General features: G+C 36.2%; 1 protein-coding gene across 5 annotated transcripts in view; it reads left to right on the top strand.

Moving 5' to 3' along the window:
• Positions 1-24,153, top strand: part of LOC106879964 (interstitial collagenase) — a 158,866-nt gene that overhangs the window by 60,852 nt on the left and 73,861 nt on the right. For all 5 annotated transcript variants that reach the window (XM_089356230.1, XM_089356228.1, XM_014929723.3 and 2 more), the window contains 2 exons: positions 14,281-14,381; positions 21,157-21,376. In XM_089356230.1, the coding sequence (XP_089212356.1) occupies positions 14,281-14,381; positions 21,157-21,376 (321 nt within the window). The remainder of the gene's footprint in view (positions 1-14,280; positions 14,382-21,156; positions 21,377-24,153) is intronic.

Below are 24,153 nucleotides of genomic sequence, written 5' to 3'. Positions count from 1 at the left end.
CAAATTTGATTATAAACATATAGGGATCAGCATGAGTTGCTTCACCAACATACTGAAACTTTAGAAATAGCAGTCAAAGAACTACTAATTCTAACTACAATTTTTTCTCCAACGGATGGCGATATTTATGGCACACATAGAACAAAACAGAAGAGAAAATAAAACGAAAACAAACCTGCCGTTAGTTAATCATGTACGACGTTTCGTGATTAGAATATAAAATTCTTTTCCACTCACCAGCATGATATAAAAAATAAATCTGAAAATGCTAATATACTCATGCATATCTGACCATGCGACATCAAATATCACATCAGAAAAAAACATCCACAAATTTATCGACTAGTGAGTTCCGTATCCCTCCTCAAAATTATCCCATGTGCGTCACAAATAGTCCCGCAGAAAAGACTGCAGTTTAACCATCCAAGAGAAGACCATCAATATATAGATATAGGGCAGAGAATTGCCAATTAGTTAATAAAATTAATAATTAACAATTTTGCCAAGTAGTTCAGTATGCAAAAAACCTTTATCGGTAAATGCATACTGAACTACTTGGCAAAATTGTTAATTATTAATTTTGTTAACTAATTGGCAATTCTCTGCCCTATATCTATATATTGATGGTCTTCTCTTGGATGGTTAAACTGCAGTCTTTTCTGCGGGACTATTTGTGACGCACATGGGATAATTTTGAGGAGGGATACGGAACTCACTAGTCGATAAATTTGTGGATGTTTTTTTCTTATGTAATATTTGATGTCGCATGGTCAAATATGCATGAGTATATTAGCATTTTCAGATTTATTTTTTATATCATGCTGATGAGTGGAAAAGAATTTTATATTCTAATCACGAAACGTCGTACATGATTAACTAACGGCAGGTTTGTTTTCGTTTTATTTTCTCTTCTGTTTTGTTCTATGCGTGCCATAAATATCGCCATCTGTTGGAGAAAAAATTGTAGTTAGAATTAGTAGTTCTTTGACTGCTATTTCTAAATTTTCAGTATGCTGGTGAAGCAACTCATGCTGATCCCTATATGTTTATAATTATAAATGGTTTACCGATAAAGGTTTTTTGCATACTGAACTACTTGGCAAAATTGTTAATTATTAATTTTATTAACTAATTGGCAATTCTCTGCCCTATATCTATATACTGAAAACAAATTTGAGGTATGATCTGAGAAGAGGTAAGGGAAAATTAAATCACTTGCTATTCATGGACGATCTGAAGCTATTCACAAACACTGAACAGCCTAGGACAGTCTGTGCGGATTTTCTCCAATGATATTAAGATGGAGTTTAGACTCTCAAAATGTGCTACGATGGTGATGAGACAAGGAAAGCTTGCTAGGATAGAAGGCATATGGTTACCAAGTAGTGAATTGATGAAGGCAATTCAACTTCAATCCAGCTATAAATACCTGGGAATACTTGACGCAGATGGAATCAAACACCGTGACAAAAAAAAAGAGAACCTGCGGTGAATGAGAAAAATATTGACTTCAAAGCTGAATGTCAGAAACATAATTTCGACAATAAACTTGCGCGCAGTCGCAGTAGCTCGGCATGGAGCTGAAATCCTGAGGTGGACAGAGGAGGAGCTAAAGGAGATGGACAGAAAGTCAAGAGAGTTTCTAACGATGCATGGAGCTCATCATTCACGTGCAGACACTAATCGCCTATGTATGAAGTGAGCAAATGGAGGAAGGAGACTGGTAAGCGTGGAAGACTGCGTGCCTATCGAACTCGAGAGTTTAATGAGATACCTAGCCCAAAGTAAGGAAACCTTGCTAGTGACAGTCAGGAACGGGGGAGTATTGAGAGCAGAGAAAAAATGGAAAACAAAGAAAGTACAAAACGGGCATGAAGAAGAATTACGCAAGAAGGGACTACACAATCAATTCCATGTAGCCACAACAGTGCGAGAAGTGGGGGCTAGAGAGAGGCAAGACGTAGTATGAGCACAAACCTCAGAGTGACAGAGTCAGAGTCTAGCAAAATCCTCTGGAATCTCCCAATCCAAATAGATCAGATGCTAGAGCATAATAGACCGGACCTAGTGGTCGCTGACACGGTGCACCACATATGCTATATAGTTGATGTTGCATGCCCTTTTGACCCACGAAAAGTCAAGAAAGAAGGCGAAAATGTAGATAGATACAACCCTCTTAAGTACGAAATAGCCCGGCTTGGAAAATAAAGAAAGTGAAGTTAGTGTCAATTATTGTTGAATCCTTGGAACAGTATCAGAAGGCATCAAGGGGAATATAAAGGAAATTGGAATAGAGCGCCCAGTAGAATTGTTACAAAAGTTTGCCTCCTAGGCACGGCCAGAATAATCAGGAAAGTATTAGATAGCCGAAAAGAACAATAGCATGGTACCGTAGGCTGCAGGTAGTAAACCCGCTACGCATGTAAGACTCCAGGAGCTCCAACAAAGCTTGTGATAAAGAGATAATAATAATAATAACAATAATAATAATAATAATAATAATAATAATAATAATAATAATAATAATAATAATAATAATAATAATAATACTGGGTTAAACTAAATGCGAAAGAAATAGACAGAAAAATCCCAGCAATGGCTGAGAAGCTCAGGACTCAAAGCAGAGACTGAAGGATTTTTAATTGCTGCACAAGACCAAAGCCTCCCCAACAGAAATTACCAAAAACACATAATGAAAAGAAATATAACAAGTAACTGTAGAATATGTGGAGATGGACAAGAAACAATAAATCATATTATCTCTGGCTGCCCAGTCCTGGCTAAGAAGGAATATATTCACAGACACGACAGAGCTGGGACCTATATACACTGGAAGCTATGCCAACACTATGGAATAACAACAGAAAAAAGATGGTATAAACACACGCCAGAAAAGGTCACAGAAAACGAGAAAGCAACCATACTCTGGGATATGCCAATACACACAGATAGAGAAATTAAGGCAAATAGACCAGATATAGTTGTCAAAGATCATGAAGAAAAAAAATGCTTTCTAATTGATGTATCAATACCAGCAGATGGAAAAACTTTCAAAATACAAAGACCTGGAAATAGAGATAACTCGAATGTGGAATCTAAAAACAGAAACAATTCCTATCATAGTAGGTGCCTTAGGTATAATTAAAAAAATATTCAGACTAATACATAACAAAAACACCAGGACTTACAAATATATATAACATACAGAAAATTGCACTACTGGGTACTGCACACTTTCTACGCAAAACACTTTCAATACAGTAAACATAAGAGCACCACAGCAAACCACAGCACATACCCAAGGTGCACAGAGCTGCGCTCGGTAGTGAAGTGAAAGCACGTTATAAAAATAAAACTATTGAACAATAATAATAATAATAATAATAATAATAATAATAATAATAATAATAAGAAGAAGAAGAAGAAGAAGAAGAAGAAGAAGCAGAAGAAGAAGAAGAAGAAGAAGAAGAAGAAGAAGAAGAAGAAGAAGAAGAAGCGTATATTACTTCTTTATATTCTTCCCGGTTCCATTTAGTTCTTTTACATTTTTGATTTTGTGGTCGTTGTGGTGGTGAACTTTGGGGGCTTAATTTGGTACAAATCCCGTTTAAGTGACCTTCCAGGTTCGTATTCGGGTAAGATATTCTGCCATTTGAACATTTTTCGTCGTCAGGCTGACAGCTTCCTGACAGGCGCGCTTCCATTATAACCATTGGACAAGTGATTTGGTGTACTGTTTGAAATTTTCTTTTCTTTTTAAGTAAAGTTAAATAATAATTAAATTTTCATTTTTTTTTATTTTTTAAATTTATTTTATTTTTTATGTATTTTTTTAACCACTGAAGAACACAACCTGCGCTGCACAAAAAACACACAATCTAAAAACTAATACAACAGAAGACTCAAACCAAACCCCTATAACAAAACGTACTGATACAATACAATATCCTCCCCACAAAAAACAAAAATAAGATCGAGCGCTCACCACGCCGCCAGCACGAAGGTGCAACAAAGGATGCAATAGAAAGTTGCTTGAACCTTTCAGATGTCGAAAAATGATAGCGGTGATGGCGATGGTGATGAACGTTACCTTGCCTCAGTTTATGAGAGACAAGAGTTTCCAAAGGAACTCTGATTGTAACAGCGAAAATGAGGTTGGACCTTTAAGGGAAGATGCAAACTGACCAAAGCTGTTATCCTAATACAACATCAGCAGATGATATAGAAAGGAGGGGAAAGTAGACCAGCGAAGAAAACAGGATAGTGATGCAGTGCTACTTAGAAAGTGAACCTAAAAGAAGGGGCTATAGAAAACGGATGCTAACACTTCGGGTAGAGAAGGGTATGTTTAAAGTGACTGAGAAGAGATTAGTTGATCTAGCTAATACTATTAGGCGAAGAAAGTAGATGACAGAATTAAAGGTAGAAGAGATCACAAGAGAATTGGAAAAGAAAAACCAGGCAGTAGGAAAGACAAACAACAACATAAGAGTTACAGCTCAAACCAAGGAAGAACCTAAAAGAAAGAATAATAATAGTGCTACCAATAAGGAAGGGACAACTGGCACCAACAACTTAGATTTTAGATGAAATGCAGGAAGCAATGAGTAAAGAAGTGAGAAAAAGATTACCAGCATTAAAAGGTATCAATAGAAGGAAGCCGCCAGAAATTACTAGGAAAGTAGATTCTGTTATCAGTAGGAGAGACTAACTTATAAGAGTCACTAACTTATTGATCTATGCAGGAGGGGTAGTAGTCACCAGAAGATTAGATATTTCACAGAGAAAGACTAAAAAAGAACAAATGTGGAGAAGGAGACTAAAAATAAAGTGAAGACTTTAAGACATTATCCAAGTAGAATAGAAGCCTGGAAAACAAGAATGATAGGAAACAAGATGCAAATCTTCCCTCGAGAAAATATACTTAGTCAAAGAGAAAGGATTTGGGACAGTAATAAAAGAGTTGAAACAGCGTATCATAGCAGTAGCAGGCAAGCTCTCCGGATATCAGAGAAGAATAGATCAGTATCAACAGAATAGATTATTTGAGACAGGCCGGAGGAGATTTTATGACCAAATAAATAGTGGAAAACGAAGTACTGAAGATGAGAAACCTAATGCAGGGGAAGCTAGACGTTTTTGGAGTAATATTTGGGATAAGCCAGTCAATCATAATAGAGATGCAAGATGGTTAAAGAAAGTGAGGGAAGAAGTAATGAGTGAGAAGCAGCCAGATCTAATACTAACCTGTGCATTAATGAGTAAAGTGTTAGGAAAAATACCGAACTGGAAGGGACCAGAACCGGATTTAGTTCAAGGGTACTGGTTAAAAAAAATTGAGTAGTTTACATGGGAGGGTGGGAGAATAACCTCAGGATTGCTTTAATGGAGGAATAATACCAGACTGGATGACTAGAAGGAGAACAATACTCCTTATGAAAGATAAAAGTAAAGGTAGTACAGCTAGCAATTGTAGACCAATCACTTGCTTAACATTAGTGTGAAAGCTGTTTACAGGAATATTTTCAGAGAGCATTTTCGAGCAACTTGACAACCAGAATTTACTGTCAGAAGGATAGAAAGGTTGCAGGAAGAAGGCTAGAGGAATGCATGATTTATTATACATAGACAAAGCAGTTCTAAATGAAGTAAAAGCTAGAAAGAAAAATCTAACAATAGCATGGATAGATTATAGGAAAGCCTATGACATGATACCACACCTTGGATAAGAGGGTGTTTGAGTATATTCATAAGAGAATTCATTTGCTATAGCATGAAGAAATGGAAAGTCTCTATTCAGGTGACACACTCTAAGGGGAAGTTAATATCAAGAGAGGAATTTTCCACGGGGACTCGTAATCCACTTTAATATTTGCCATATGTTTGATCTCCCTCAGTTTGGTATTAAGAAAGGCAAAGGAAGGGAGCCAGCTCAGAAATAGTAAGGGAAAAATTGACCTTTTGCTCTACGTGGATAATCTCAAGTTTTTTTTAGTAAGAATGAAAAAAAGATAAATTCCTTAATATAGACTGTTAAACTCTTCAGCAAAGATATAGGCATGGAATTTAGCATAGATAAGTGTGCAATATTAGTTATGAGAAGAGGACAGGTTGTCAACAGTGAAGGCATTCAATTACTAGATGGCCAGACATTAAAATCATCGAAAGAAGGAGAGTGTCATAAGTATCAAGAATCTGACAGAGTACTAACCATAAAAATGAAAACGAAAATTGAGAAGGAGTACATGAGAAAGGTGAGGAAGTTAATAAAGTCAAAGCTAAATGGTCCGAATTTATTGAAGGCTGTAAATACTTGGGCAGTATCATTACTTAGATACTCAGCAGCTTTTGTAGATTGGACGAAAACTGAATGACTAGAGGGAGCAAAGCTAAACAGAAGAACTAGGAATGAATTCAATATGAATGAAGGGCAGGAGTGGCAAATTTATACTTACCTAGAAAGGAAGGTGGAAGAGGATTAATATCAGCAGAAGACTGCGTGGAGTTAGCTAAAGTAGATATAGCCTCCTATGTAGGTAATAGTGAAGAAGGTTTATTAAGAGCTACTAGAGTCATAGTAGGAGACAGGGAAGCCAAAAAGCCAAGTGAAGTTAAAAACCAGATAAAGGTGAAAGATTATCTGACAAGCAAGAGAAGGCTTTGCATGGTAGATTTCCAAATATAGTTGCAGCAAATGGTAGTAGTGAGACATGGTTATGCTTTCAGAAAGGAATGCTGAAGAGGGAGACAGGAAGTTTGTTAGCAGCAGAAGATCAAGCATTGAGGACTAATTGGATAAAAGCCAAGATCGATAAAAAACAAGTAGATTCCCAATGTAGGTCAAAAGAGGAAAGAAAAGACATGATAACCTAGGGAGAATAATCCTCTGGGAGTTATGTAGAAAACTGGGATTTGAACATACTGACAAATGGTATGAACATGAACCTAGTAAAGTACTAGAAAGTAAGAAATATACGATGTTGTGGGACTTTAACATTCAGACTGACAGAATGATAGAGCCTGATTTAGTAGTAGTAGATAAAGAGAATAGAAAGTGACAGATAATTGACTTTACAGTCCCAAATGATGAGAAAATCAATATGAGAGGTTTAGAAAAAATAGCAAAGTTCCAGGACCTAGCTATTGAATTACAGAGACTGTGGGGTTAAAATGTATCCCAGACATCGGGGTACACCTTGAAAAGTGAAGGAAAATTAAACCATCAGTTATATAAGGATGACTTAAAGATCTTTGGGAAGACCGAACTTGAAATAAATGGCCTAGTTTCAACAGTGCAGATATGCAGTAAGGATATCGGAAAGGAATTTGAGATTAAAAAGTGTTGTATGCTTTTAATACAAAGAGGCAAAGTAGTGTCGTCTGATGGTGTAGAGCTACCCAGTGGCGGGAAAATTAAGGATATTGAGACTAATGAATATAAATATCTGGGGATTTTGGAATACGATAAAATCAAAGAAAGTGAAATGAAGGAAAGCTTTAGGTGTGAATATCTCAGAAGAACAAAATTAATTGTGGGAAGTAGGCTCAATGGAAAAATCAAAATCAGGACGATGAACACATGGGCTGTTTCTTTAATGCGATATGGCACTGGACAAAGAACGAGCTTGAGGAAATGGACAGGAAAATCAGAAAAGTTATGACAATTAACAAGGACAATTAACAAAAGCGATACTGACAGATTGTATTACCTAGGAACAAGGGAGGAAGAGGCCTCATAAGATCTGTGTTGTCAACGAGAAAAGTTTGGGATGGTACATTAAACAGCAGAGCAAATCCTTGCTTGCCGCAGTTAGAATTAACAATACAATACCTAACGAAAATGTGATGCACTGACAAACATTTAAGAAACAAGATGAAGAAGAAAGATTAAACAATTGGAAAATGAAATTACTGCATGGGCAATACCTCAGAGAAATCGAAGAAAAAAACAAAATCAACACTTGAAGATGGCTAAGAAAAAATTATCTGAAAGCATGCACTGAGACATTGATATGCAACGCCCAAGAACAAGCTCTGAGAACTAATTATACCGAGTTCCAAATAGATAAGAGTAGCAAATTGCCCCTTTGTAAGATGTGTGACAGCAGAAACGAAACAATATCACATATTGTGAGTGTAGCAAGCTGGCCCAAAAGCACTCCAAAAGGAAGCACGATAACGTGACTAAGTTCTACTGGTGGCTATGTGAAAAGTGCAGCCTAAACGGAGCACGGAAATGGTACGAACATGAACTAGAAGGAACAAGGAATATAAGATATTGTAGGATTTTACAATCCAGTGTGACTCCCTAATCGATGCTCGGAGACCAGACATTGTTGTGGTAGATAAAGGAAAAAAACGGAAACCAAGATTATAGATATTGCAATACCTGGGGATGCATGCATAAGTGACAAAGAACTAAAAATAATTGAAAAATACAGACTACTAGATGAAATTGCAAGAATGTGGACTATGAGGAGAGTTTCTGTCATTCCAGTAGTTGTAGGGACACTCGGAGCACTAACAACCAAGTTCGAGAAATATGTCTGAGAAATCAGAATTGACATGAGAGCAGAGCAAGCCCAAAAAACCGCTCTGCTGGGGATAACTAGGATTTTGAGATTGGTACTTGGATATTGAATGTCTCCCCCGATAATTAACAACCAAGTATCAAAGCTTATAATGTGAGAAAAAAGACCCTGTGAGACCTCTGACATCAGGCTGCTGTCCACACTCACAGAATCTGCCAGAACAAACAAGACCGAGTGTTCTGAGAAACAAAAATAATGATTTTTGAGGATAAAACGGATTTGTACTGACATAGGGGATTACTGGAAACATGCAAATGTTTTTGTATATCGTTATGTCAAACACGGTTACAGTGAATCACGATTAAAGGAAATAACAAATGAAATAATCAAACCTTCATGCATAATTATAGCAAACACGATACAATACCTGACAGAATTCCTTTAATGATTAACTGGCACCGACATTTCGCTAGCATTTCAAAAGTGTTGCATGAAAGTTACCAGCATGTGGCGACAAAATATCCTCGTTTCAAACAGATATTTTCTCAGCCGCCTATTGTTGCTTTTTGACGCAATAAGAATATAAGAAAATTATTGACCTCTATTTTTGACTCCAAGAAAACGAACATTGGAACATTTTCACGTTGTACCTTGAAAAACAGCCGCAAGAGAGGCAAGCCCTGTTCATTGTGCAACAACATGAGTGAAGTGAATTCCATCAGGAATCATAACAGAAATACTATGATTTATACAGAAGGTGGGATATGTAGGGATTCTCATTTGGTGTAGGCAGCAGAGTGCACGAAACACAACTTGATTTATGTTAGTTGTACAACAGAACAATTAAACAAAAGGTTTAATGGGCACAGATTCGACGTCAGACACAATAATAGTAGTTTGACAGAACTTGCTGGACGTTTCGTTTCAAACGGCTGCAATTTTGAAGAAGACTTAAAAGTGCATATTCTCAGAAAATATGCTGAATCTGCTTCGCTTTCACTTCTCAGAATGCATGAGGCGAAATATGTTTACGCCCTGGTAGAATGAATAAAATGCCAGGAGAATATCCTCAAATTTATACAAAACTGTTTGAGTAAATATTCTTTTTCTTTTTTCTTTCCTATTCTTCCTCTTTCTTTTTCTGTCTTCTTTTTTCTATCTTTTTCTTTTCGCCTGTTATAAAATTGAAATTTAAAAACTGATGATGTCATTCCATTAACGTGTGGACGTAGATTGCTCTCGTTCATACTTTACATTTAAATTTCAATAATTTTGAATTTTTATCACTTTTTATTTTGAACTTGACGAAGACAGACTTACTGTTGAAATCTTGTTCAACCAATCAAATATCTATCATAATCAAATCGCGCTCTTCGTCTTGACTGTTTACCTTTGTGAAGAGTTACGTCAATACTTTTTAAAATAATAATAATAATAATAATAATAATAATAATAATAATAATAATAATAATAGAGTCAAAATTAAAGAAGAGAGCCATTGTTATCTAGTGAACGATATTTCGACATCTTGTGTGTCTTCAACAGGTTTAAAAGATAAATTTGTCAATCTACTTCATTTTGGTTAATATAGAAAGGATTGAGGTAACTCCTCCTGAAGATATAGAGTCAAAATTAAAAGAAGAGTGCTATTGTTATCTAGTGAACGATATTTCGACATCTTGTAGATTGACAAATTTATGTTTTCAACCTGCTGAAGACACACAAGAACGCTTGAAATAGTCCGACTGCCTTGCTCCTGTCGGGGCGTAGGCTGCCAGCAGTCTGAAGGCACCACCGTCACTACCGTCCACATCCAGGACCACCAACTTAACCTCTGGATCCAGGGAGATTGTCCTTATTTTCAAATCCAGGCCTTTCCCAAATAGTACCGCAGTACTACCAACACCCGCTCCCGGCCGACACGGAGATAGAAAATCTCGTATCCGCCGAAAAGGGCTGCACGTTCCCGCGGATCGGAGAGTGTAGTTTCGCTAATGGCTACTACATCCACATTGTAAGACCTCAAGATCTCAGGTCGTTTAAGAGGTGACCTTGTTTTCAAGGTGACCCGAGGCCTCTCACATTTATGCTACCGATTCAGAGCACGAAAATAATAATAATAATAATAATAATAATAATAATAATAATAATAATAATAATAATAATAATAATAATAATAATAATAATAATAGTAAAATCTTACACTTTGCTTTGTCTTGGTATAAAAGATGGGCTACAGCAAATATTCTGTTCAATACCACAGATTTGCTTGTCAGTTGTTTGACCTTAACCAGTTGAGCATGTCTCTTAGTGGCTGACTATATGTGCATCTCTGTTGACGAGCAGACGTAGTGGAGGAGCATCATAGCCATGTGTTGAAAGGAATAAATTCTTTGGGGTTTGGATAATTCAGCTTTGGAAACATGGGTGTTTCGTTCAACATCCTTAAACAACCCTTATTCAGGGACCTTTTGAGCGGAATGGGCTACTCGACCTGAATAAAATTGTAACTGGGGTTCACCTGCAAGGTCGTGCACTATTTATCTTGATATGAGATCACCATGATGCGCCCATATGGTTGTGATGCATGTGCCTGGCGTACCCTTATCAGACAGATAGTCATGAAGGGTATATTGGGCTTCGTATATTTTACCCCAGTGCCACTTTGATGGCATGCACTGCTCTCTCACTCAATAATAATAATAATAATAATAATAATAATAATAATAATAATAATAATAATAATAGCATGCCCAACTGACAACAAGGTATGCGATAAGGAAGAAAGAAAAGTCGAGAGATATAACAGGTTAGCTTGGGAAGATAAGCAGTTGTGGTCGATGAAAAAGGTAGCAGTAGTACCAATAATTGTCGAAACCCTGGGAACAGTGAGCAAAAATTTCGAGAAGTACGTGGAATAAATAGGGGCTGCAATAAGGCTGGAGTACTAGCAGAAAACAGCACTGCTTGGAACCGCTCGAATACTCCGGAAGGTGCTCGAGAAATAAGAGGTGTTACCTTAGTTCACTGGTAGTGAACAGCTAACACTGTAGTACATCTCCAGCATTAGAAGCTGTGCAAAGGCAATAAAGAAGAAGAAGAAGAAGAAGAAGAAGAAGAAGAAGAAGAAGAAGAAGAAGAAGAAGAAGAAGAAGAAGAAGAAGAAGAAGAACAACAACAACAACAACAACAACAACAACAACAACAACAACAACAACGACGACGACGACGACGACGACGACGACGACGACGACGACGACGACGACGACAACCAAGTATTTGAAGGACTCTTATCAACGGTAAAGCAGTTCAGTAATGATATCAGTATGGATTTTGGTCTCGATAAATGTGAAAAAGCAACCTTTAAAACGATAAAACTGAAAATCATATCATCTATTTAACTTGACCTAGATACAACAATAAGATGACTATATCCAGAGTGAACTTATATTTATCTCGGCATTAATGAGAATGATATTATTCAACACACACAAATGGAGAAAACTTGAAGAGGAGATTGGCTGGTCCTGAAAACTGAATTGAACTCTTACAACAGCATAGAAGCTATTAACACCTTAACACTACCTTTTGTACAATATGGTTTCAATGTCATCAACCGGTACCTAGCCGATCTTCAAGGAATTTGCTTATAAAACGCACCATCCAAAGGTAGATTTAGACCGCCTCCATCTGCCAAGGAAAGAAGGTAGAAGAAGGCTGTGTAAGACTAATAACTGGATGGTGATATTAGTGAGGGAACATGAATACCAGAAGTTCTATTCTGTAAACAAAGGAAATTGAGAAATATCGATCAGAGTTACACATAGCAGAAATAGAAAAAAATGAACGAAGCTGACCTGTCTATTGTTTCTATGTTTTTCGACAGGTTCTTCGAAACAAAACCAATCTTTCTCTTCATACGTTCCTATCTTCCATGAAAATTTAAGGTCTTCCTTTTGTAACTCGACATCATGGGTGAATCGATCAATGTATGTTATTTTGAGTCGTCTGACGAGAATTCTCATGGTTCAGGACTCACTCACTAAATCGTCTCTTCTTAGATAGCAGTGACCATTATATCTTGTTCTTCACTTTCAAATAATCGGTGATAAGTTAGAGGTGTTTCCATAAAGCTCCTTCTTCGTTGGATGTTGTTCTCATGATTCGTTGAGGACAGCGCACAACATACCTATGTAGGTCCTATGATGCTTGCTTTCTATCTTTTTTGTCGGAGTCCATACAGATGAACCTATAGAAAAACTGGTTCTATTATAGTTCGGTAGAATACCCTTTTCATCCGGTCAGGTAGTGTAAACTTTCAAATTATTCTTAATTTGTCCAGTGAACTATATGCTTTTGCTATGTGGATTGATAAATCTTTTTCGGTGGATGAGATGTCATTTCCGAGATAAGTGGAGCGTTCGGCTTTTCTTCCGAGCTGAATCGCTCAATGAATTGATCAAGCCGTTCTGATTAAAGCATATGTATTCAGTCTTCCCTGCAATCGCATAAATACCGATCCCCGAAGCTGCCTCTTCTTGTGCATGCAGTAATATCATTAAGCTTATGTCTCCTACAGTCACTATCTCCACCAAATTTTCTAGAGATTCTGCCTCAACCTGAATAATAAGTTCCAATGTTTTTCCTTTCCACTTGCTCTCTTCCGTTTCCGTAGCTTGGAGAACGGCCACCTTCTCCTCGCTACCAAGGAGGACAGCCGCCGCAACCCATGTCACATCTATATCTGGCGGGATTTCCTCTACCCTGATCTTGGATGTCCTCCTTCCAAGATACATGGGTAGAATGGGTGAATGTTGCAATGAAAAAAACTTTCGTGGACAGAAGAATCATGTAATTTATTTCTTCTTTGATCTATAGCAACATAATAAAATTTGCGTGACAAAAGATGTCGTTTAAACTTGTCATTGTTAACATTTTCTTCTTAGAATGTGAGTAAAAACACACATGTAAAATTAGTACTAAATTGAATAAACTTATTTCGAACTCGAATGCTCACGTGCGAATTTGAATTCTCGAAAAGACGCTTCCTCGCATCCCGACTAATTTGAATGATCTCGACAGGCATTTTAATTTGAATGATGTAAATGTTAAATTCTTTGACCGAAGTGCGAAATTGATTGATCGAAAAACGAATCTGAATGACTAACTTCATGGCGCTAATTTTTTCGCGACCTCGAATGACCGGATTATCAAACTGAATGACAAACGTACGAAAATGACTGCAAAAACCTATATTATTTATGTGGCTTCTCTTTTCAGAAGGGTCCTGTTAACTTTAGTATTCTCGTTATGATTACTGAATTATTAGTGTCGTTATGGTGAGGTGGTGTGTAGGTATAACCGTTAGAGCGTCGGATAAATTCCTTTCCGTATTTAATTCGCTACTTTAGGTTCCGAGTCCGAATTCTACCCCTGTCAAATTTGCCGTTCTTCTTTCCAAGGGCGATGAAATAAAGTACCAATACAGTACTGAGGCTGATTAAGTAACTAACTCCTTCTCCAAGTATCTAGCCAAGTACCTTAGAAATCATTATTACTCTCGTTGTTGCAATCACATTGCTTTTGTTGTAATTGCTTACATCTAGCTTAACAAGCACTTTTAATTTCTTCTTTTTATAGCCTTTTCCCTGCCAATTCAGTCAAATTGCACTTTCGCCACTTCATTTCAGAATAGTCATAATTCTTTCTATTGATTTATTGTTTCATTTTTCTTTCTTACCTATTAAAGGTTCCAGGTGGCTGTATACAAACTTAACATACAACATTAAAACATACACATCAGATCTTACTAAACAGCAAGTTGATGACACCATTGAAGAAGCATTCCAAGTAAGTGGTTTTGGTATATAAAAGTAATTAAATTGTCTGGCCTTCTAGTATTATTTTATTTATTATTCTTAAGCATTTATTTATTCATTTTATTTGTTTGGGCGAAAATCACTATATTCAAAGGGAGAAATGATTTGTAAAATATTACGCAAATGTTTTGCTCGGGGCAATTAATGATGTAAGAGAAGTGAAGCTGCATTAACCTTTCTACTATAGGCACAAGACATGATATTTTTATGGATGGGGCTAGTCGATTACATCAACTCCAGCCCTCTACTGGTACTTATTTCATCGCCATGACCGAGGATAATAATAGATTCGTTTGCATCATTAGGATTTATCTCTTTCACCAGCGTTTCTTAATTTCTTAGGTAAGTGAAAGATAGTACATTTACACATAAGGAGTAATGACAGGCAATCGTATTCATGTTTTGCATGTGAATGTCTACACCTGGGAAAAAAAAACTGCCCATTTAAGATAGCGGAATGCTTCCGTTGTGGAAAATTGGACATGTAAAAGCGCACTGTAAAACCAAAAGAACAAAACATTAGAACAAAGAAAAAGAAAAAGAAAAATCACGGTGTCGTCGAAAGAAAATGGTAATGTGACAAAGAGGAAATTTGTAAATGTGAAGATTAAAGATATAAAAGTAAAAATACAATTAAATACTGGAATTGATATTACCATTGTGAATGAAATAACATGGTAAGCCAAAATTCAGTAAATCTACAAAAGTAGCACATGGTATTACGGGTAAAAGGTTGTATTTTGTTGATGAATTTGTGTGTAATGTGGCATTTCATGACCAAAGGAAAACGGCAAAGGAATATAGTCGGTTGGAATGCAGCTGAGGGATTGAAACGAAAAATAAAACATTTCCAGATGTTTTCTCGGATGAACTGGGCTGCTGCACAAAAACGAAGGCAAAATTTGTAGTAAAACAAAGTGCAACACCTGTATTTAAACCAAAACGGAATGTACCGTTCACGGCACTAGAACAGGTAAATAAGGAACTTGGGAGACTTGAAAGCTTGGGAATAATAGAGAAGATGAACCATTCAGATTGGGCAGCACCTACGGTCTACATAAAAAAAGATAATAAGTTAAGAGTTTGTGCAGATTTTTCAACAGGGTTGAATGATTGCTTAATCTCACATTACTACCTATTTCCGAACCCTGAGGAAGTGTTCACTAAATTAGATGGAGGGAAATTCTTCTCAAAATTCTTCTCGGAGGTATATTTACAAATCCAAGTAAAAGAATGCTCACACTTATTAACATTGATACACCGTGGCTTATTTAAATTTAAGCGGCCTCTCTTTGGTGTAAAAGTGACTCCTTCCATATTTCAGCAAATACTGGATACAATACTGGGTGACTGTGATTTTGCTATCGCCTATTTAGATGATATCCTAATAAAAAGCGAATCACACGAACAACATGTAGAACACGTAAAGAGGGTATTCGAAAAGATAAGAGAATACGGTTTTAAGTTTAGTGAAGAAAAATGCGAGTTCTTTCTGAAAAAAATTAAATATTTGGGCCAGGTAATGGATAAAAACGGACGGAAAACGGATCCATCCAGAAAAACTGCGATAAAAAATATACCCATGCCGAATAATGGGACTATGCTACAAGCATTCTTGGGTTTAGTAAATTACTACCAAATTTACATTCCCAATATACACAATATAAGGGCCCCGCTAAATGATTTGTTAAAGAAAACAGCAAAACGGTGCTGGACTGATAAGTACCGGAAGGCATTTGACAAATTAAAAAAAACATTTTAACATCGAACTTATCGTTAACGCATTTTGATCCAAAGTTGGATATCATATTTGCTACAGATGCGAGTGATTGCGGTGTTGGAGCAGTGCTTCTGTACAAATATGACGATGAGAGCGAAAAGGCAATAGCACATGCCTCACGATCATTATTACCAGCTGAAAGGAACTGCCAAATTGAAAAGAAACGTGAATAATCATATTCGGTGTGAAAAAATTCCATAGATTTATTCATGGAAGAAGTTTCTGTCTTCAAACGGATCATCGCCCACTATTCTCAATATACGGTTCTAAAAAAAGGAACGTCAATACACACAGCGAATAGACTACAGCAATGGGGGAACTACATTATTGAATTATGATTACAAAATGGAAAATTTAGCTTGGGAATTTAGGAGTATAGTGTTGCCTGCTTGTCACCACTGCTCTCACATACTCTCTTACTTAGGTGATAGTACTTTGTCTAAGGCTCCAGTTACGAGTCAAACAGGAGATGGTCTTATAGCTAAGACATACAGGACTCTGAGGAGGGCTGATTCTTAGAAATATATCACACAGACCCATTGGTGTGTGAACATACTTTGATGTTACATGAATCAGATCCCTGTGCTTCAAGGGTAATCTCGGAAGAATATACTGCAAATAAACGGCAGAAGACAACATGAAACAACAGCTGTATTTTTCCAAAGATCATGATTCTTTCCGCTTTGACATGAAAGTCCGTAATCGCCACCGAGTGTAGTTATAGCACATAAAGTGAGGTAACTATACAGAACAATTTCTCAAATGGTACTCGTAATACTAGTAAATAAAAATCGTTCAAAAATACATGATAAAGGAGTTTCTACAGTCTCTCGTGTAAAGTTAGTTTAATGCAGTTAGATTTACTACATTAGACTAACTGCGTGTAATATAGTTAGTCTAATCTCATTCAACAAACTACAGACAATTTGTTAAACAGCATCTCATGTTTCAGTCTCCGGAAGAACATATCATCAGCTTGCTTTTCAACGAAGGTCGGTACAAACTAAACAACAAGAACTATTGGCTTTATCAACACAAATTGTATAATTTAGTTTATTATCTTCCAACAACGCGGCATTTGAGGGGATTGCACCAGTAGTAAAGAAGCTGTATTTTAGCGACAACCACTTCGTGCTGAAAAAGACAGACTAAGCAATAGATTAAATTTTACCAACCTTAACAATATAACCTCTCCAAATTGTAGACTTCAACTTTGATGGCTTTCTCTATGTTTTGTACAAAATGTCAGTTGATTCGATAACTGATACGTCCAGGTGCACCTTTATTCCTATTTGCATTCTCCCTTGGATTTTAATATGTGGATTGGAAATAAAAGATCTGAGTTTAAAGTCAGTTTACTAAATACATATGTTGGAATATGATCGGAAGATGATTGAAGATCGATCGTCTAAAATATAAAATTACAAAATGTAACAGTCCCAAAATATTTGAATTATTATTACTTTACATAGTTCGGAAATTATATATATAATTCAGCCTACTTTCCCTGTCAAACAGCGTGCCAAAACAATCTGTAGCATGGTCCCAAATGAAATAGTAGATTGTGTCTGGAAGTAAGTAATCTGATCTCCACGGATCATATGAACAGTAATCATCGATCAAGATGGGAGAGAAATATGTTCAGGCTAACATAATATAAATAAATTAAGATTGGCTGTTTTTCATCATGTTAAATTAACCCTTTTCTAACTAGGTTACTAATATGCAGATAAAAATATTCATTAGTCCTTTTCAGTTTTTTGTTTTTCTTTTTACTTAAAAGTAACGAGAAACAATTGAATTCTAATTAATATTTTTCTCCTACTCGAAAACTGGATAAATTACCGTCTATTTTACGAGGGCAAATTGAGGATTTTTAGGAAAAGGGTGTATCGACAAAATTTCTTATTTTATCGGTCCAGTGGGGGTAAAAGGCAAAATTAGTCATGAAAGAATGTGGATAGATACACAAATAAAAGTTAAATATTGAATGGAGTCAAGTGATTAAATCATACACGGCAGTTCGTTCGATTACCTATTCAATTAGGTCCGATCATGATTGAAATAAAATTATGTGCTAAAAGGAATTATCCTAGAAATTTACTGCATCTGACACTCAAGCATCGGTTGTCAAGCGACAGAGCCTCCCGCTCCGGTGGCACACTTCCCACCGGAGGGGTCTCGGGGTCGTTCGGCGGCACAGTGACGTCCGCCGCCCATCTCCCGTTTTTTTATGGTAAGCGACTTACCATACAGCCACTCCTGCAACTATACTTACCACACAGCCTATCTTTATTTTGACAGCATAGCTAGCGCTACATTATCCAACAAGTCTTTCCTTAAGATTGAGCAATTGTATAGAGTTCCTTGTTAGAATATTTTCTTGTTTAGTTTAAAATAACTGCAGTGGATGCTATAATTTGACAACTAACTTGGTGCCTTGCAATACTGAGTCAATTCTTCTAGTGGTAAAAGCTACCTAACTTTGATGAGTTTTATCCGCTTACGCTAAGAAACTGCAGATAAACACCAACACTATAGACATTTGTGATATCACTGGTTTGCATGTTTCCTCTGTTCATAAAAGCTACTCATCTTCCCTGATGTTGGGGGTGTTTATTTCAAAACTGCTCTTAGAATTTGTGTATTACATCAACTTTTTCAGAGATGCATTTTTATATTTTAGCGATATAGTGCTAAAGAAAAGTGCATATTAGTAGAACAGTGTTACAGTGAAGACGGCGACATATCTGCAGTTGATGGCTTTTTTGACCAACAGGATGAAAGTTTCTTCACCAACGGGATCCAAGCACTGATGGAAGAAGTGTGTGGACTGCAAGGGAAACTATGTTCAAAAATAAACTTCATTTGATCACATTTCATGAGAGTCAGCCTATGAACTTTTCAGCTGACCCTCGTATTATCGAAGATGATTGATTTTACCTTGTTTTCTTATTAGGCAGCAACAACAGCCTGCCATAATATTTGTATCACCGTCCCTGGTATCTTTTTTCGTAGTTTTATATCTTGGTTGAAGACAATCTCCTCGACCTTCACCTACAACCCTTAAATTTGTAGGGAAGTAGTCTAAATGGTTGTGGAGGAAATGCAGTTTAATACTTACATCACCTCCTAGATTATTAAATCCCTGGGTAGCATTCATAAAAGTTGTAAAAAGGTTTTTTTTCACATCTGTGGATGCTGCCTTAGGATATTTTTTTCCCAAGGGGTTCAAAACAGAGAATAAAATATTTTCTTGTTTTACTGGGTAGATGCTTAGAATTTTGTGGTTTTCAATATTAAAATCTTTTCTTTTCAGCCATCCAGCTCAACTATCCCCTCCATCCCCTACCCACACACACACAAACACACACCAGAAAAATCAAGGAAATTTAGTGTAACTGCTTTGTTGGCAGGGCACTATGCAACTCACCACTTTGAGATCTCGGTACTACCTTCATGATTTCATAACTTTGTTTTATATGTATCGAGTAGTCCTGGTACAGAAGCAAAGACGTTTCTCTTACTTAAAACAACCTTTGAGCTGTGAATGAAAAGCCACCCTTTGTCTGATTCAAATTAATATCTCATTGCAAAAAAAAAAAAAACTAACAATTCTGCTCGTGCATGTCAAGGAAAAGCTAAATGTTCCTGGAAATAACAGGTTATTTTTACTCAACCTGGATTCCAATAATTTTGCTGAAGCCTTTCGATATTCAAAATCATGCACTAAGTTATTTAATTCAAACTGGGTGATGGGGTTAGGTGTATTTTCATCTTCAGTGCTTTCTTCGCATGTTCATTGTTGATTTGTAACTTAATACAAGAACAGGCACTTTGGCACAATAAAATACAGGTCTTTCGGTTGAGAGCAAGTTTGGGTAATCTATCTTCGATTTGGTCGTGTAACTGTCCAGAAATATCATTCATACAAAAATAGCAATCTTTACTATGATGTGTCGATTTTCTTCAGACTTAAGTTCATTATCCTTGTTTTATCTCTGGTTTATCGACTTAGATTTACCACACAAATTCAACAGAGTAAATGAGAGGCTTTTGGTTTGCCTTGATTGCCTAATTTCTTTATAAAATATGTGAAATACGCTCTTCTGACAAAATCTGCAGTTGCAAAGGAAAAAGTGTAACTATAAATATCCGTGTTGTTCTTGTATTCCTACACCCATTAGTACCAGCTGCATTAGATTACAAATTTAACTAAATAATGACAGACAACCTAGAAATACAGTATAAAACTTACGTTGGGCCTAAGTACCTCAAGCTACCGCAAACTAATACTGAAATAAATAAGGAAGCACATGTCTATGTTAATATACTACCTAATCTGCGAAAAAATTGACTGAAAAATTATGCATTCTAAATTGTTCTCTTACTCCTATAACTTTTCAAAGTTTGTAGGTTACTCATGAATTTAGGCGAAATACTTCCTTTTAGGGAGTTCATACGGAAAATGTGTTCTTGCATTATACTATTCTATGTGTAGATTTTGTGTGTATACAACCAGGTCATTTTTAGCATATAGGCTTGCTAAGAAATTAATCTTTCTTCTATAAAAAGTCTTGCAGATACTACTTTAATGTGGAAAGAGCAACTTGAAACGGTAAATCTCTTAAAATACAAAAATGTGTAATTTTTCTTTTCTGATCTGTGGTATTTAGGAAATAAATATTTGTTTAGAAAAAAGAGCACGAAAAAAAAAAAAGAAAAGGAAAAATTATTATAGACTACTGTAATAACCGTCCGTATTGTCAGCTACAGAAATTATTCTGCTGCTGACATCTTTGTCACTTTTATGTAATAACTTATACAAAAACCCTCAAATGTTTTATTTTGGCTATTGTTTTTAAAACAGAATTTGGCCCTGTTTCAACAGTAAATATGTGTATTTGTACATGCTGAAACCTGATTCAATCAAAAGAAAACTTATATATTCTGGTTTAATTGACAGATATGGAGTCGTGCGAGCATGTTACGTTTCACAAGAATTTATGAAGGAACAGCAGACATTGAAGTTGAGTTTTGTATTGGAGACCATAATGATGGTGTTCCATTCGACGGCCCAGGCAACACCCTTGCGCATGCTTTCTTCCCAAATAATATTACTGACTTATTGAGTGGAAATGTACATTTTGATGACGATGAGAAATGGGTGTTAGGAGATGAAAATGGTAAATATTCCGTATCTTCAGAAATTTATCGTATTATTCTGTTTCACGTTTATTTTCATAGTGGAAAGTTAACACTTTGTATACTACAACAACCAGAGTTATGCATCCGACCAAGATGTTTATCTCTCAGATAATTCACTCTATGTTGCTCAAGTAGTTTTAATTTGAATATAAAGACATGAGTTTCTCAATTTAAAAAAAAAAATACTTTCAAAACTAACTTTAAAGAAGCTAAATACAACCGCAATGTGCATGTATGTACGCATGTATACATGTATATACGTATGTATGTGTGCATGCATGTGTGAGCATACACACAGAATTCGTTTCGAGGATAGAAAATGCACCTAGATCTTAATACAAATAGTAGTTTTAATTCTTTTTTTTTTTTTGCAAGTTTATTAAAATCCAAACCGATTTCAAGAATTTTTTTCAAAGGTAAATAAAAATGTAAGTGAAAGCACAAAAGAAAGTTCTATAGTGATAAAACATGTACAAAACGTCAAATGTTCATGAAAATTCAATAAATTTCACAGCAATGGGAAATTATAAAGTTTAATTGTACGATAAATTTCCTAAAAATAATAGATGACAAAGAGTTCAATAGGTTTCAAAGCAATCAGTTATATTAGCAATTAGATACAATGAAGACTTAAAAAATAAGAAAAACGGTTTCTTACAAGTTCTATTGTGATATAAGAAGAACTGTTCGTCGTTTGCTTTACTAATGGAAGCTTGAACTGTTTGAAGCTGACATTGTTTCGTATACATAGGTTTTTAAGACGTACGTTCAAATCCTGAATGGTTATTTACTCAAATACGACACATGCTTTTAATGTTCTGGTCATTTATTCTGGTTTGGTAATAGCCCAGCGTCCTGCCTATGAACGTCGCTTTTTTAGCAACTGTTTTGATCACTTACTTTTGCCCAACAGCAGTCCAGTGCTCTAGCTGGTCAATTCTATGCTGATGTCAGTAAGCAGTGTAAAAATGTGTAATGAGTAAAACAGTGATTTGAATTTAGGGTTTCAAAGCCATTACAGCAACTTTTAATTTGCCTTCATTATTTATTATGACTTTTCTAGTTGTTTTTAAGTGGGCAGATAAACTGTTTTCTTATTCTATAGTGTTGTTATAGAGTATTTAGTTTTGCTTTATAAATATATTTTCCTTATTTAATCGGAATTAGACTGTGGTGCTCCCTATGCATTGATATAGAGAAAAAGTTTGGTATCTGGGATGTTCGTTAGGAAAAGATATTTCGCTGGTCCTTGGATCTCATATCGTCATTTTGTTCTTTGTCACCTCTAGTTTTCATCACATCCACAGTATTTGTTTACATAAATTAAATTTCTTGTTGCACAGGTGAAATAGTTTTTTATAGTGATGTTTGTCCTGATTTAAAGCAGTTCGGTAAAAGGGACTGGCAGAATAAGTACTAGGCTTACAAAGAATAAGTCCTAGGGTCGATTTGTTCGACTAAAGGCGGTGCTCTAGCATGGCCGCAGTCAAATAACTGAAACAAGTAAAAGAATAAAAGAATGTGTCGAGCCTTCTATGAGGTTCGTATATATTCCGCAATTAGGACTGTTACACTTTTGTTTCACTTTTGGGGTTGTATATTTGGTGGGTCATTCGGCGCTAGTAAGTAAGATTTAGGCTGTCTTTTACTTTTAATTATTTTGTGTTTTGAATATCTTTTTCATTCGAATGTCGTTAGTTATTGATTAAATTGATTGGGTATTGTCTTTCAAGTAATACTTTTTATATTCTTAAGTTGATTTTCTTGAGTTTCGGAATTGGGTACAACTGTGCAGATTCTTCTGGCCAGGTTAAAAGGTATATTATTTTCGTATACTTTGGATGACAGAAAGAAAATAGATATAGATTTTAGCCTGCTGGTTTGAAGATGTCATTTTCAATGTTCGTAATCTTTTTTATGAAATACGAATTCAACCAAGTAAATTCAATTCTTGAAAATGAGACTGCAAGAGTTTCTTCCACGCAACTTTATTCATCATATGTTCAAACATGGCACTTCAACAGTAAACTTTAGTAAAACTTGCCTACTCATCTGCATACGTCCCACATCTCTCGCACCACACACACAACATCCCGTGGCTCATACCATCCCCTGAAATCTACCTCTCACGGATGCCAAAAAAGTCCGCTTTAGTATAGGCCTAAATTTTATCTTCCTCCAAGATGTACATGCCGATATGGAGTTGTTTCTCCTGCTGACCTTCCCCACTGTCCAAATCAATCTGAATGCATACCTCACAACTCCTTGATGAATCTGCCAACAGTAAATAAAGTCAAATTTATGAACACATGAACCCCAAAAATATGCCAGACACTATGCATACGCAGTAACTGCAATTTCACTCATTTCCCTGGGGCAAGATGCACAATTCGAACAAGCAGCACCAGCCAGCGCCAAAGCACACATCTTATCCCGCTGCCACCGCCAAAACCACTTCTATGTGATTTTTTACCCATTGCTTCTTTGTCACCCTCCTGTGCAATTTTTTTAACTCGCCTGTCAGTCTGTCTGTCTCCCACTGTCGTGTGTGCATATATTCTTTTACACTTTTATTCTTTTATTTGTTTCAGTCATTTTATTGCGGCCATGCTGGAATACGCCTTGTAAGGTTTTTAGTCGAATGAAAAAGTGTCCCAATCTCCCATAGCGGGACCGTTTACGGTTGGGGACCCAACTGGATCCGGGACGATACGACCAAGATGTATTGGGAGCTTCGGTCATCGGTTGTTGCATC

This window comes from Octopus bimaculoides, chromosome 1, assembly GCF_046866305.1.
Source record: "Octopus bimaculoides isolate indiv1 chromosome 1, ASM4686630v1, whole genome shotgun sequence".
Lineage (NCBI taxonomy): Eukaryota > Metazoa > Mollusca > Cephalopoda > Octopoda > Octopodidae > Octopus > Octopus bimaculoides.
The sequence above is the reverse complement of the archived record's forward strand: the minus strand, read 5'-3'. Positions and strand labels throughout refer to the sequence as shown.